Source organism: Mchenga conophoros, linkage group LG10 (genome assembly GCF_057382185.1).
Source record: "Mchenga conophoros isolate Kocher_MC1m ecotype Shallow Benthic linkage group LG10, M_conophoros_male_GT1.1, whole genome shotgun sequence".
Lineage (NCBI taxonomy): Eukaryota > Metazoa > Chordata > Actinopteri > Cichliformes > Cichlidae > Mchenga > Mchenga conophoros.
Window position 1 is genome coordinate 25,074,876 of NC_140535.1, and position 16,167 is coordinate 25,091,042.

Here is a 16,167-nt window from a genome sequence, read left to right on the forward strand (position 1 = left end):
AAGAATGAGCCTGGAACCAGAAAAGTGGAGCTCAGAATGAAAACACTCAAAACACCCGAGCAAAAATACCGTAACCATAAATGTTTTACAATTGTTTGCATTTATTACAACTTTAGTAAGAAAAAGGGCATTTTTTTTATCTTTATCTCAATTCACACCGAGCACATTTCAGTGTGTTTTTGATGAAAATTCCCAGTAAGCCTGCTCTTAAAAATATAGAAATTACTATGATGATAGTATTTTGGGAGTATCTGAGCCACAAAATAGACTCCAATACATTTTTGTTTGTAAGAAATTGTGAGTGGAGACAACATACCTTCTTTTTGGGCTTCAGTTGTTCCCTCCAGTCCTTCATCATATAATTGTGTTGCTCATCCAACATTTTGAGCCTCTGAGTCTCATTCTCAATCAACAGGTGACATTTTTCATTCTGCAGCAGAAAATGTGCTTGTTAAGCAATGTGGGCTAGTTATTATGTTCATTAAGTGTCCTCTATATTCTTTGGAAAAAAAAAAAAAACTACAAATAGATTTGTAATAAAAATGTTTTATTAAATTTGCCCTCACTCACCTGTAGCTGCAGCAGCTCTCTGATATTGCTTTCACACTGACCAGTCATCTCCCTCATCTGGTTCTCGTGCTTCTGCTGCTGATGCAGCCTCTCCGCCTTCTGCCGCTTCTCCTCCTGCTGAGAAAACTGGAGAGCCACGCATGGAGAAAGTTAATAAATAGTTAACTGAATGTGTGAATATGGAGTAAGAAAGCCCCTCTGTCTCACCAGTTTGATCTTCTCCTTGTCCTCTGCAGCACTGCCCGATGAGGTAATGCGAAGGCTCTTTTTGAACATGGTCATTCGAGTCTTTGACTCACTGCGCTGAATCTTAGGCAGTCGGCTCTTCTCCAGCTGCTGGTTAGTTTTCAGGATCTCAACCATTCGCTGATTGTAACTCTGCATCTGTTCCTTTTCCTGCAGGAAAAAACAACAACACAGAATTGGTTAACTTGATTTTGTCATGTAATCATGATTTAGGTGTTACCAAGTTGTGTGTGCAAACTTATTGTGGCAAGATGATATCCACTAGTGTACCTTCTCATGCTTTTTGAGAAGCTGATGCCTCTGGAGGAAGTACTGATCTTTCATCTGCTGCTTCACCAACTGATGTTTCTCATAAAGGTTCTTCTGCTCCATGTCCCACATCGTATTTTCACGCTCTAATCAAATTTAAAAAGTTGACACTGAATGAAATCAAATGGTAACTACAGCAAGGATGGGATAAACACAAAATGAAGAAAACAAAGCTGAAATTGTTACTGTGATTCTGTTTGCTTTACGGATGTTGTACCTCTGATTAGGCTTTGCTTCTTGTTAAGACAATCCCTCTCCAGGTCTGCAATCTCTCTCTTGTTGTTGGAAATGATATTCCTCAGTGTGATGTGCAGATAGTTTTTCTGAGCTACAAGGAATTTCTCTTCCTAAACAAAGGAGAAGGAGGAGAAATTGAGGAGTGGGTGAATAATCAGACAAAAATCAGCAGTTTCATGCAGGTGCCGTTTCCCTTCAAACAATCTACACATGCCAATTACCAGAAGCCTGCAACCAACATAACTCAACTGAGAAGCATGCCATCAGTGTTTACATCTAGTCTATTTCCTGGTAGATGTATACTTCTATTTGCAGTGATAAAGTTGGTTAGTAGTTTGATAGCAAAAGAATAGTTCTTAGATATAGCAGCCATTTAACCAGGTTCATTGTTTCTGAAAAAGGAGCTTTCTCCAGTGCATTCAACATATTTTTTATGATCACGTCACAATTGTAAATATTTCCAAAACTGAGCAACTTGCACCACCAAAGCAATATAGACTGAAAAATAATACTAAATTTAAGAGTTTAAAAAAAAATAAATTTGTTTTAACTGAGCTGTAATTATGCATCAAAATGGCACAAATGACCTAGCATCATACCTCTGACATCTTCATTTCTTGGAAGGAATTCATCTTCTGTTTTAAGGTTTCTTTACGCTGACTTCTGGGCAGCTTATCAACAGATTGTTTTACCTAAAAAGAAAATACACTTCAGTAATTAAACCTCAGACATCAGAACTTCAGAAAGGTATACAAAAATCAACACAGCTGTGCAGTCGCCGAGGTTGAGCACTGAAAGCTTCCTTTGACTTGCACCCTTTCTTTATGTCCTATTGAGATCAAGTGGGCTTAAATAAAGGCAAGAATATGTGAAATAATTACTGGTTATTTTGCTTAGGTGCACACACACACACTTTACCTCCTTTTTCTTTAGTTTTATTTGGTCCAGGAATTTGTGATAGTCTCGTTCCTGTTCTGCTTTGATACGCCTGGTTTCTTCTTTCAGTTTAACTTTGTGTTCTTCCTCCATTTTCTCAATTGCCTGCTTCTGGTTCCTCTCCAGATTCTCCAGCTCTGTATCAAAGTGCTTCTTCTTGGTCTAGGACACACCAACAGGAGATATGCACATTATAATTTTAGCTGATGGCAAACAAGGAAAATGTTCCTAGTTCAAAAGTTTATTGCAACTGAAACCATCCCGATTTCAGAGTGTTTTGCATATTTGTCACACTTACATGTTTCAGATCGTCAAACAAATTTTAATATTAGATAAAGATAAGCCAAGTAAATACAAAATGCAGGTTTTAAAGGATTTCATTCATTTATTAAGGGAGAAAAGTTATCCAAACCTGCCTGGTCCTGTGTGAAAAAGTAAAAAAGTAATTGCCCTTTGACCTTCTTAAATCATGATTAACTGTGATTAACCACATTTTTTGGAAAATACTCTGGAGTGACGAGACAAAAGGTTTGAGTTCCATTACATCTGGCATAAAACCAACAAAGCATTTTACATCCTACCAACAGTAATATATGATTATAGTGTGACGGTCTGGGGCCGTTTTGCTGCCTCAGGACTTGGAAGACTTGCTGTGGTAAACAGAACCAGAATGAATTCTGCCGTCTACCAAAACATCCTGAAGGAGCATGTGTGGCCATCTGTTTGTGACCTCAAACTGAAGCACACTTGGGTTCTGCAGCAGAACAATGATCCAAAACACACCAGCAAGTCCACTTCTGAATGGCTTAGGAAAAACAAAAAGCTTGTTTTTCTTGAAGACTTTGTTGTGGTCTTGTCAAATTTCTGGTCTGAATCCGATTGAGATGCTGTGGCACGACCTTTAAAAGGAGGTTCATGCTCAAAAACCGCAATGTGGCAAAATTACAACAATTCTGCAAAGGTGATTACTCCACAGTACTGTAAAAGACTCACTGCTAGTTATTGGAAATGCTTGATTTTTGTTGTTGATGCTAAGGGTGGCTCAACAGTTATTAGGTTTAGTAAACAAACACTTCCCCCCCCCCACACAGGGCCATGTAGGTTTGCATTTTTCCCCCTTAATAATAAAACACCTTCATTTAGAAACTTCATTTTGTGCTTTCATATGGTATATTTGTCTACTATTTAAATTTGTTTGATGACCTGAAACATTTAAGTGTGACAAAAATACATACGACCATAGAATTAATGCAACAACTGTCTGACTAAGTTTTAGCTAAAGACGAAAATGCTGTTGTTAAAGCTGTTAGAGTAATGTGACTCACATTCATCTCCTGGTCAAAACGTCTTTGTATTTGTTCCCTTTGTGTTTCGAGTTTGGCATTCAGAGCAGCCAGGGCTCGCTGCTCTTCCTTCTGCAACAGACGGAGCTCGCGCAGCTCCTGCCGCCTACAAAAAAAAACAAAACAAATGTATGTATGTATGTAGCTAAGGACACCTAAAATAAATGAAACTATGTCAGGTAAGATCTACTATAACTGGTAGCAAAATAACACAAGTGCTTAAATTACAGGTTAGAACTTTATCACAGGTTAGATCAGGCCACGGCAGCAGAAAAGTAATGAATAAGAGAGTAGAATAAATTGAGCTTACTTTATAATAAAAACAATGTTTATGCTGGCAGACCACTAACAACACTCTGAATGGTGCAAACCCAATGGAAGCAAAAGAAGATGCAATTTTTGTTCAGCACCGAGTTTCTGAAGATTATTTTCACCAAATTTAAACTAAGAATGATATCGAAATATTACTGCAGCCATAGGTGCAATATCATAGTCCCACCACTAGATGGCAGGAGTAAAACACAGGAACTCACTATGCTTCAGAGGAAGTACAGAAATCAGTTGTTTCAAATGCCAAATACAGATCACCTGAACTTTGACTTAACGAATAAGTAATTTCAGAAATTACATTTTCCTCTCAGACCAGAGACCAAATTACACTTTTTCCAATAACAGTTCTAATCTCAAGGGACTAAATTCCCAAAGCTGGATGACTTAAATAGTAAGAACTAAAACATAAAACAAAAATAAATAAGTCCCAATCCAGTGTTCACTGTGTCCTGAGAACACAAGAGTCCATGCCTCTCATTTAGAGTGAATGAAAAATGGCTTAGCTACCAGGGAATAATAAGATCACCCACATACCTGAGGAATCTCATCTCCTCATCTTTCTTCTCATCGTCACTGATGATCTTGGAGGTGGTCACACTCACCTCCACACCGTCAACAACAAACTTTCTGGTCCGCCTCAGAGTCTTATCTGAAAAGTTCTGATAGGTAGACAAAAACACAGAAAAGCCTGGTTTTAAACTCAGAATTGAACCTTTTTTCATGTACTTTGAGTTTAAATGCTGTTTTTTTAGTAGTTAAAAGGTCAGTACTACCAGATTCTTTCACTTCCATAGCATAATTAGACTCTCGCAATAGACAGGTTTTCTTTTTGTGTGTGAAAAACAATTTGCAACTTTACTTGTAAAATCTCTGTGCTTATATCAGCCGCAATATAATTTAGTCACAGAGTTGTTTTGTGACTCTTGTGTACTGTGACTGGAACTACAAACACCCCAATATCGCCCCCCCCCCCAAAAAAAAAAATCTTCAGATCACTCACAGAAACTATTTTCATGCAAATTCCTACGAATTAACTTCAAATATTTCAAATGTGTCAAGGTTCATCTGTAGTGTAGTCTTTATCTGTTAAAGGAGAGGCTGAGTAAGTATGTATGACAGTGTGTATGTTTACATGGCACTAATATCCTGTATGGCAGCTTCTACTGTAACAAGAAGCAAGATGCTGATCCGTTAGCATAATGGAGAGCGCCATGGAGGTAGTAACAACATCGTATACCAAATATGGCACCATGTGACTTGACTTCTCAACCTTCTTCAACAAGAATACTGGTTAAAGGCCTTCTTTATCCAGACTTGTGGATCTTCACATTGTCCGAAAGGACATTTCTAGACATTCACCCACAGAGCAGATGACCTTTTTCTTAGCCAACGAAGGTTTGTTCAAGTTTGCTCTAGCTCAAAAAGCACAAATCAGGCAGTTCAACCAAACAATGTGCGATGATGTAAACACACATTTCCTTTCAGTCAGTGCATGAGCCATAGCGTATTGTAATTGCAATGCAAAACTGTCACGGTTAACTGGAGCATGTGTAACTGAGAAGTTACGCCTTCTTTGTCCCCTGTCCAAGTCATCCTCCAGGGACAATATTTGCAAAATGATATGAAAGGGTTTACTCAGCAAACACTGGGAAGTTCTGAATGTCGTCACTTCCTGGTGTATAAATAGTTCATATATAATGAAGAGGAGATGAGACCAGAGAACTAAAGAGAGCGTGAACGCAAGACAGAAGGTATGAAGACAGTAAGAGAAAATCCCAATACTCTCAAAGTTATTTGTGCTTCAATTAAAATAAAAATGAATACAAAACTAAAACAAAAAGCTAATGACAGTTTTGCTTTCACTGTTACATAGTGAATAAGAAGTTATCGCAACTCTTCCTCTTGAGAGAATGATACAGATCTGCCTTGAAATTAAAAAAAAAAAGAATGATTTTATTACAAAAAGTAAATCAGAATTATTTTATGTAAACAATTAAGTTTGTTTTATCTTTTAATGTAACAGGGACTTTCTTGTTTGAAGTACTTGTCTTAGATGTAGGCGAGCAGTTTTTTTTTTGTTTGCTTTTTGTATTGTCGGCTTATTTCTGGTCTTTTCTCCATTTTGTTCGAAGAAAACAAAACAATTGGCTGAAGATTTTAAAAAAGAAAAAAAAGAGTAAATATATTAGCACAAAAGGACCCTAGGAAGGTGTTCCCCACTCAGAGGGAATTATTTTGGTTTGCACAAACTGCTGTTCGCCATAACAAAGCTTCCCCATGAAGCCAACACAGCTGAGCAAACACGCTCCATATGAATCTGTGTGAGGCTCCTGTCATAGCTGGCAGCTACCGGATGCTAATGTTGCACTGCTCAGTACTGTTGAATCATTTTCTGCGTAACTGACACACTAACGATGACAATAAGTCTATGTGCTTGTGTGTTCTGGTGTGTTATTAATCGCACACTTACACCAAGATGAAAGGATATATATTCATCACTCTGCATTTCAGCTGTGGCGTTTATGTTTGAGTTCATCTGTGACTGTGCTGACTCCCTGTCACTCTTCATTCACACAAAAACAAAAAGAGTAAACAAACAAAAGAAAAAACACATGTAGCTCTCACACACACCCCATGGATTTATAAGTGCATGTGCACACTGATGTTTGCACTCATTCTCTCATGCAGAAACATAGAAATCATATTAAAAAAACAACAAAAAAAACCCAAGAAAATAATAAAAAGAAAAAAGCTTATAGGCAGACTCGTCTGGTAAATAATCTATTATTTAAAAAAAAAAAAAACCCTGACATGTCGAACAGCCATGACTCCACACCCAGTTAATAGGATTTTAATCATGGTCAGTCCATAAGCCTCCAGAAGCAACTCACTGACAATGGGCTGCATAGAAATTTCCACTCACAATAGTGAATGCTGAACTGTGCCCACACAAAGGCCACCACTGGTCTAGATGAACTGAAAGTGTTGCATATTTGGCTTCTCTTTCCCAACGTCTAGCCTCCCAATCGTCTCACTTACAAGGACTGTCAGACATGGATTTGGTGATTCTTAAGCAGAGACAACCTAATATCCTTTTTCAAGCTGGTAAATCAAATAAATAGTCATTTTGGAGATGCCCCAATATGCTTTGTCACCAATTCAGTCCAAACTTGAGAAATAAATCCCAGCAAACCTCACAGTCAATAAAAAAAGTTACTTAAGTCCTCATGAATGTAAAACTTTGAGTTTCCCTAAGTGCAATGTGCGTGCAAACCTAATGGGAGACAGGCAATATTCTGTGTCAAACTCCCACACCCTAAAACGACACAATGCTGTTTCAGTTCCGCTATGAGTGCAAAGAAACACTTCTTTTTTTCCCCCCAGGAGGGGTTTTCCTACAGAGCTGCCCTCTGTACATCTTTAACACTTGAGCACTGGTTTTGCCATAAAGATATGTTCTGCAAAAACACTTTAGAGAATGAGGGATCTATCTTCTCTGACCATTCCTTTCTGGCATTTTAAAAAGTTTGAGTAAATGAATCATATGAAAATTCCTTTAAGTACAGAAAGCTTTGATCTGTGTTGGCTCACCCGTGCACTAATGGATGTGTTCTCCCTGTGGACAGACAAATCCATGCTCTCAGATGCCATGCTGCCTGAATAGGACAACTGCTCAATAATCCCTCCATTGAGATAAGATGAACCAGGATCAGCGTTTGGTCCCATTGGTTTCTTCTCAGGGGAATCCTCTATTAGGCTGCCGTTTGCTACCTGGGTGGGAGCAGAGGAAGATGCAGGCGAAGGTACAGGAATCGAAACACCACTTGAAGTTGGCAATTCTCCATTAGCTGGGATCTTGGGGACCTCTGGTTCTGTTGAACCTATAAAGTTTATCGTACATTCCTCAGATCTCTCAGATTCCATATCAAAGAGAGATGGTGGCTGTTCTGTCTCTGGGGTGTCTCCGGCAACCTAGAACAATGATTTTAGTATTAATACTAAAAATAAATAAATAATCCCACTTCATAAATATACACGAGCAGAACAACTTTCAAAAAATACCTTTTCCTCCTCAAGTGTGGGTGTACTCTTCCCATCCTCAATACCAGAGTCTGAGAAGGTAGTCTTGGTTGAGGACTCACTCTCAGATTTCTCAGACTCTGATTTCTCAAGGATTTCACCCATTTTGTCTCCCACCTCATCTGGATCTTTCTTATGGACATTCTGCCGTGGCAGGGGTACAGGGACTGCCATGGTGGAGCCTGGTTCTTCCTCTGTTGATGTATCTGGCTGGTTCAGCTTCCTGGGGAATGGTACTGGTGCAGGTGAAGAAGGTGTGGTAGGGCTTGGGGTGTCCGGGGGCTGGTCACCTTCCAAACTGGTCTGACTAGTCTGGCATGGCTCCTTGGCTGAGGACTAAAGGAACAGAGAAGTGCTGTTAGGCACTGGTGTGACAAAACATTTCATGTTCGTAAGACATTAAGTCATGGGTGGTCTCCAAAATGTTAATGTTTTCAACCTTTGCTTCTGGTCCAAACACTAATGGGGAAAAAAAACATTCAGGCCGTCCACCTTTTTGCTAAGTAACTTCAATCTTTGCTTTAGTATGAATGCAGTCATTCCTGTTTTATACTTGCACATTGCTACTTTTAAGTGTGGCTTAGATAGCTATCTAATCTGCAATGGCGAGGTAATAATTACAGAGGTGAAAAACCTGCGTAAGTCAGGACAGACTGCCAGGACCTGAGAGTTAATGGCATTATCATTATCATTGCTATTATGAAAATCTTGATGCGAAATAATTCAGTGTGCACTCTTTCATTTTTGCATACAGCAGTGCGTTAAATGTATTTTATTATGCAGACAAAGCTGCACTTTACGGTGTCAAAAGTATGTGAAACACCTGCAAATATGCTGCAAAACCAAAACCCAAGACTAACAATCTTAGATAAATTATATTACTGCAGTTAGCATGTACACAGGTAAGGGAATTACATCTCAGAAGCACCCTATCAAATCAGACTAGGAAAGAATTAACTGATTATGCAGCTCAAAGAAAGCAAAAAACAAAAACGCCAATCATTTAAATGATATAAATTAATTTTTTAAAAAAGAAAATTGCCATGCAACACTCATCAACATTAACCAGAAATAACGTAATGTTTATGTGCAAAAAGAAGATATTGCACAACTATGTATAACTGCACAGTCATATCTCAGACATGTGAGACAAGAATTCTACATATGTGCACATCTCTAATCAGCAGCTCTGTATCAGGAACAGTCTCTTCTCCCTCAGGTCAAAACAAAACAAAAACCTGTCTTGATGACTCACAGCTTCACTAATGTCTAAGCAAACATCACTTTCTCACTTTGTGAGATATATATAGAAAAAGAGAAACTGTCTGGTTACTGCTTGTTTCGAAGTCAGCAATTTGTTACTGTATGTGTGAAAATGTTCCTGCCTGCAAATGAGAGGGAGCTTTATTTGTGCTTTCTTAAAAGAGATAATAAAGTAACTAATGATTTTATCAAAAAAAAAAAACAAAAAAAACCAGCTGGCGTCATACACAGAGAAATAATAACACAAAGTAAGATTTTAAGCAAACCATCTCGTTCAAGTACCATGAAATGTGGACCAGTGTACTTTGGCAGCATTTTAAAGGGTGGTCACACAGATCATTGATTTGATTTAGTTACTTTATATAAAGATAGCTGATTCATCACACCTGCTTTTAAATAACTTTCCTTTCAATGATTAATGTACAACAAGGTGCATAAAGAAGACCTCCTACAGAAAGCTATTCCAAATACCTGTCCAGGTAAGACACTGTTCAATTGTCTAGATGAGAGTGTTTACTGTTCCACCATTTTCCACCAATTTGCACCATCAGTATACTAGAGTCACCCAAATAAAATAAAATAAAATAAAATAAAATAAAATACAATAAAATAAAATAAAAAGACCCTTGAATGCCACAACATGTACAATAAGGAAGTACAATGTAAAAGGCCATTTGTCTTCATAGAGAAAGGACAAAAATGTATGAAAACATTTGTCTGATTACAGCATTTGTAAGAGTATTTCAAGGATCCTATAAAGACCTGCTATTGCTATGTAGAAATCCCCATGTTTTTGATTAAGGGTCAGAGTATCTTGGCTGAACAATAAGCAACCTAAAATAATTTACTCCTTTAGGGATTATGAGGCAATAGCTGTTTCTACAGGCCAAAAGCAGCACCTATATTTAACCATGTGCGGGTGTGGGTGAATGCCTGTGTTCCGTCTTCTGTTCCTTTGTTTGTGCTCAGGGCAGGCAGCAAACTGCACTTTCATCCTATGTTTCTGTCTAATCTCCAGTTCTCTGTGAATTCATGAATGACTTCAGTGGAATAAACCATCAATCCTTCTGCAGAAAGGCTATATTTAGCAAAATATGCTTTAAGAGGAGGTCAACGAGTCAGGACTACAAACGTGAGGCTCGGTGGTTAAGAAGGAACCTACGTGCTGGGGAACACATGCAGGTAAATGCACGCCTTTTTGTCATTTTGTGTGCAAGTTGCAACTTAATTACACAGTCTGGACACTGAAATTAAGGGTAATTTCCATCTCACTGTGTGGTCTGACAGGAAAATGAGGAACGTCACAGAAATGCATTTACTTGTAAAGTCAATACCACTTCTACGTCAAAATGCATCCATTTTCTGTGCCATTATTATGTTTTTAATTTAAATCACAACATTAATAAATTAAACCAATTGAATGGAAGAGCATGGACTGCCCACTCTTGTTTTCGAAACACCAAAATAAAAAGGACAATGATAATGAACAGGTTTGGTACCACAGTAAGGTCCATGCCCTCGTCTTCCTCTCCTTCCTCTCTATTGTCTTCAATTTCCTCCATGACTTCAGCCTTGACCTCAGCCACCAGCTCTCTCAGCGGACGGTTGGTCGTCACCGATTTCACAAAAGGGTGCTGTAGATAGGAGAAGAGACAGTTATTAAGGCTGATCAGAAATTTATTTTAGGGATAAATACTATAAACACTACGCATTTAGTTATTGCCTAAGAGTGAGGCTGACTAAAAGGCTTACAACCATGAAGCAATATTTGCACAAAACACAAGAACAGTATTTTCCACAGGTTTAAATAATTAGCAGATGACACCATTCTGCAACATCTCAACTTTCAATGATATCAATTTCTTTTCAAATAATCTGTAAAACTTTAAAATACAAAATGATGGATCAAGTGAAATAAAATTCTGGTGCTTAAAAACGATACACTAAATGGAACCGGAGTAGAAGACAAGACAACATACTTTCACTGCTGGGAAACTATCTGACACCTGCCAGTTCCTGCGCAGCATTAACAATGGGAACATCACAATACAACTCTCCACTTGAGGCAACAGTTTATTCTAACAGAATGCACCTAAAATAGCAACCAGTCTTCAACTCTACTATGTCTAAAAAGAAAATGCATGTTTCCCCGTGCTTCAAGTAAGGCAATAAGAACGCTGTAACAGGAATATAAAAAAGGCAAATTAAAAGTTGAGTGCTGCAAGGATAAAAAGCTGATCATCTATTATTTAGATGCTTTGCACTCCTGTGTAATTTAACTGGAACAGCTGACAAAGGGGAAAAGTCTGCAAGGGGTGCTGGACCATGAAGTGTGTAGAAGTCAGTGTGTGTTGTGAGCCTCCACAGTTGTAGGTTCAGGAGCTTGCTTGTCCTTGAGGACAGCATTACGCTTGAGTTTTAAGCTTCTCCAATGACAAATAACAGTCAGCTATTGCCTAATGAGATGTTCACAAATGAGTGCCATTTGACTATTTGTGAGGCAAAATATGAATGCATGGATAAGTTGTATGCTTAAATGCATAGTGTCTACATTTGGATGTCATGATTCTTTCTATGTCAGCCCATTTTATGGCATCAATTGACAACATGAGCAACATAAGATAGAGTTTTTAAATCTCAAACTATTGCTGCACAGCCAGCCCTTTTTGATTTAGTGATTTTTGTAAGAAGAACATCAACATGACTGATGCAGCAACGCTGGTTAATTAAAGACAAACTTCAACTGAAATGGCTCCGATTTCAGCAACCACACGGCCACATCCTCTGTAATCAGCCAACAGATTTATCTTAAAGCCATGTAAACCTGTGGCGTAAACAAGGTCACATGAACATATGGTGATGGCAGTGAATGCTTCAATAATAATTCAGTTTGTCATGTTTGGTAGAGGCAGTGCTGCAATAAATGCATGTTTAAAAGTGAAAGGAGCTAAAATAAACTCAACTTCTGTTTCCACTATCTCAATTCGAAAATTGCAGAGAGAGGCTTTTTGGAAGTAAAATTTCAGACATGTTTTAGATTTACATTAAGCCTAAGCAAGGTGAAACATTGGAGAAAAGAGTTTTAATGTGAGAAGCACTACATTAGAATTACTCCAATTCTGAGAGAAAATAAGGCATCTTATTCTTTTGACATGTTACACATCCAACAAGGTATTTAAGGCTGGGAACTGGCAACTAATTTCATAATCAACTCATGGTTGTTGCTTTCTAATTAAATTAGAGAACTATGAGAAATGTCCAGTTACAAATTCATGAAACTCACAGAAATATCAAAACATCTTTATATCAACTGCTTTAACTAAGAATCCAAAATTTCTGATTTAAAAATGTTTCTCAAATGTTAACAAAATCAAAACTAACTTATAAAGCCATAAAAATGACTTGAAATAAATTCCATTATGTCAATTATCTAATCATTGTTGCTTTAGTAAAGCTCTTTATTTCATTTGAATGCCTACTGAAGATTATAAAAGATATTTTTCTCCCATTGCCATAGAACTTATATGAGGAATGAGTATGAGTAGCTAGTAACTAAAAAAGTAGGAGTAACTGTAGCGTCAAGCACCTACAGCAGTAAACCTCTGAGAAATCTGCTGTATAATCCAATAAATTATACCAGACCTCCCATACTCCAGGTAAACACATCCTCACTGAGGCAAAACACAGGGCAAAAAGACTAAGTGTTAGCACTGGTGCCAGTGGATATATGCACCATTTTATAGGTTTCGCATTGCTTTAGACAGAGAGGGGGGAGATTTGGTGCGCATGGCTTTGTATAAAGATTAAATGTGCACAATATGGACCATTAGGTGACTAGAAGAGAAACCTGCAAAAAGGTCAGGTGTACATGCACAGGAATAAAAATAAAGTGTATGCTTTTGTCCCTCCATCTTTATGGACAGTTTTAGATCTTGAATGATGTAAATTTAACTAGTTATAAAATTTTCATTTTTGAAGGAGGGTTTGGCAGTTAAGACGGTTTTTAGGGTTAGGACTTTAATAAGTTAAGTTAGGGGTAAGAATTTTACTGGGCAAGGTGCAATTTTGGTACTCAACTGACTTGACTTTTATTAACCCAAATTTAGTACTTTAGGACAGATTTCTGTCTCAAAGAAGTTGTTTGCAGAATTAGAAGATTACACTTTTGTTTAAGATATACTCTATGAAGTTTAGACAACCAAGATTAACTCAAAGTTCTACTTCAGAAATGTTTATATGCTTTCCAGGGCAGCTCTGCCAAAAACACCATAAAAACCCTGCACATGAGAAACTATGGGAGGAGACGCTGGATTCAATATAATACTAGTCATCCAGACGGTCTCCCGGCCAGCCACACACCCACAGTGACTGATACTGTGTCATGTTTTTTTGTATACATTCCTTACAGCCGCATATGTGGGACAGACGCAGAGTAATTATGGCAAAAAAAGGGAAGAGGTTAAAAAGATGTTTATAACCAATTCTTGTTTCCTGTGAAAAGCTTAGTGACAAAGACTTTGCAAAGCTTTATTTTTATATCCCTTATTTAGTCTATCCAGCACCAGGGATATTTTTTCTGACTTTTTTATTCACCTGTATTTTTCCACATCTGCTCACTTCGCCCTAAAGCCTGTAACATATCTGACGGTAACTGCCGGCAAAGTGACATGATGCAACATCCATCACAAAGCCTCAATCTGACCACGCCCACAAGTGCCTACAGCTGTTAGGAGGGAGTGGACATGATAAACATCTAAAACTTGCAGCACAGCACCAAAAACTGGGCCGCGCCTGTCTCTTTCCCTCCCCACTAGAGAACACATGGAGAATTCCCTGCAGGCCTGACTAGGGTTTTCATCTTTGCCTCGCTCTAATTGGCCAAAGGTGGCAAACTCAAGTTAATCCTGGCACACCATTGGCTGAGAGCAGGAATGTAAATAGCTGGCAGCTCCTCAGCTATGGGATGCAGACAGGAAACTGTGGCTCTGAATTTTAATAGACATTGCTCTTGTTCTGTAATCCACACCCTGCTCATGGCTTTGCTCATTCTACTGGCTCTGAAATCTAGAGTCTGATTGAAGCTCGTCTTTAGATATTTGCATTTCATTGCCACAACTTAGAATTACCATATGATGATGCCTTTAATAATCAAACAGCTGCTTAGAACCATGTCTGCCCAGGATCATATGTATAGTGAAGTCTATAAAAGGCATCAAATAAGCTTGCTGACGAATACAAAATATGGTCAGAATCTGAATTCTGTTTCTGAGATGAATAATGTCGAAAACATTTTTGTAGGGTAATATTTTTTTTTGAGGGTAGGGTGGGGGCATTCGCGAAGAGGCCAAAGCTTCTTATTTCTTTTGTCCTTCCCATCTAAACCTTCAAGGATATTTTATGATAGTGTCTTTATTCAGGATCCTTTACCATTACATTTTGGCTACTGCACATTTTCTACCTAATAATTTTTCACTTTTACACTATCAATTTCTTATAAAGCGTTTCATTTTCACCTGCATGCCTGTGCCCGCCATGGAACACCAACCTGGCACAGATCACTGTATTCAGGTCTTAAAATAGAAGATTAAACTGATCTGTGTGTGTGTGTGTGTGTGTGTGTGTGTGTGTGTGTGTGTGTGTGTGTGTGTGTGTGTCAGTACAAGACAAAGACAGAGTATGATGTTCCATTGTATGTCAAAGTGCAGCACTGTATAATATTCACTACTATTCAGTTACACACAGCATCAAGCCTACCTCCAACATTTGAGCTGCAGTTGGGCGAGTCTCTGGGTTTTTATCCAAACATTTCCGCAGGAAGTCATTAAATGCCTGTGACCTTGAGTAAATAAAAGAGAAAAGAAGAAGTGAAGTGAAGAAACAGTTAAAACAAAAAAATAATTTTAAGTAACATTTCCAACCATTTTAGACCATCTTTGTACGCAGCTTTGTTGTGCAAAAAAAAAAAAAAAAAAAAAAAAAGAAAAGAAAGAAAAAAAAAAAGGTCTCAGCAGGAACAATGAATCAGCGGCCCTTTCTAAATCTCCCTCTACCTGATAACTTCACTTTCACAGTAATAAATTCACTGCTACAGCGCATTTAATCTCATTAAAGAAAAGGTAGAAAAAAAATTACAGTTTGGCACTCATTTAAGTGCAGCCTCTGCTGGAAAATGGTTGGCATGTGGAAAAAGGGAAGGACAATTTGATGCATGACTGTCTAGAGCAGATTACAGTATACCAAGTGTGCAAAGTACTTGGAAGTGATTGAAATTAAATGACTTGTTGAAATCTAGACAGGGAAATAAAAGTCCCCGTTGACTCCACTTGCCATTTTCTATCGTGTAGCTTATGAATCATGGAGGCAGGTTTCAAACTCCCCACTTTCTGGTTAACAAATTCCTCTTCGCAGCCTGTACATATTATGCTAGACAGTTGCAGGCCAAATGTGCAACAGCTGAATTCAGATTCTCACCATTTCTTTGGCTGCTCCAGGCTAGGAGGCTCAGACTTTGCGATCTTTAATAGCACCCTCATGGGATTGAGCTCGTGGTGTGGGGGTTCAATCTGCGCAAGCTCGATCAGAGTGATTCCCAAAGACCAGATGTCGGCCTTGTAGTCATATGGTGCATCCTTCATTGTCTCACACATGACCACCTCTGGAGCCATCCTGAGACAGATAAATAAGGTTAAACATTAAAGATTGTGGCATGCAAACTCCTCCACAAACGCATCACATGGTTCAGCACATAAATACTCTGTTGACTAAAAACATGCAGCTCCCCATGGGTTAAATAAATAAATAAATAAATAAATAAATAAATTAACAAGTAAAGAATCTAAAATAACCATCAAGA

General features: G+C 38.2%; 1 protein-coding gene across 1 annotated transcript in view; it reads right to left on the reverse strand.

Moving 5' to 3' along the window:
* stk10 (serine/threonine kinase 10) overlaps nt 1-16,167 on the reverse strand; it is a 38,453-nt gene that overhangs the window by 1,961 nt on the left and 20,325 nt on the right. Inside the window, exons 6-19 of the mRNA XM_085289539.1 lie at nt 15,786-15,980; nt 15,069-15,150; nt 10,814-10,948; nt 8,034-8,387; nt 7,563-7,943; nt 4,506-4,630; nt 3,624-3,747; nt 2,281-2,460; nt 1,962-2,054; nt 1,343-1,472; nt 1,087-1,211; nt 778-966; nt 571-696; nt 317-430 (exon numbers count right to left, since the gene is read on the reverse strand). Of these exons, the coding sequence (XP_085145665.1) occupies nt 317-430; nt 571-696; nt 778-966; nt 1,087-1,211; nt 1,343-1,472; nt 1,962-2,054; nt 2,281-2,460; nt 3,624-3,747; nt 4,506-4,630; nt 7,563-7,943; nt 8,034-8,387; nt 10,814-10,948; nt 15,069-15,150; nt 15,786-15,980 (2,353 nt within the window). The remainder of the gene's footprint in view (nt 1-316; nt 431-570; nt 697-777; nt 967-1,086; nt 1,212-1,342; nt 1,473-1,961; nt 2,055-2,280; nt 2,461-3,623; nt 3,748-4,505; nt 4,631-7,562; nt 7,944-8,033; nt 8,388-10,813; nt 10,949-15,068; nt 15,151-15,785; nt 15,981-16,167) is intronic.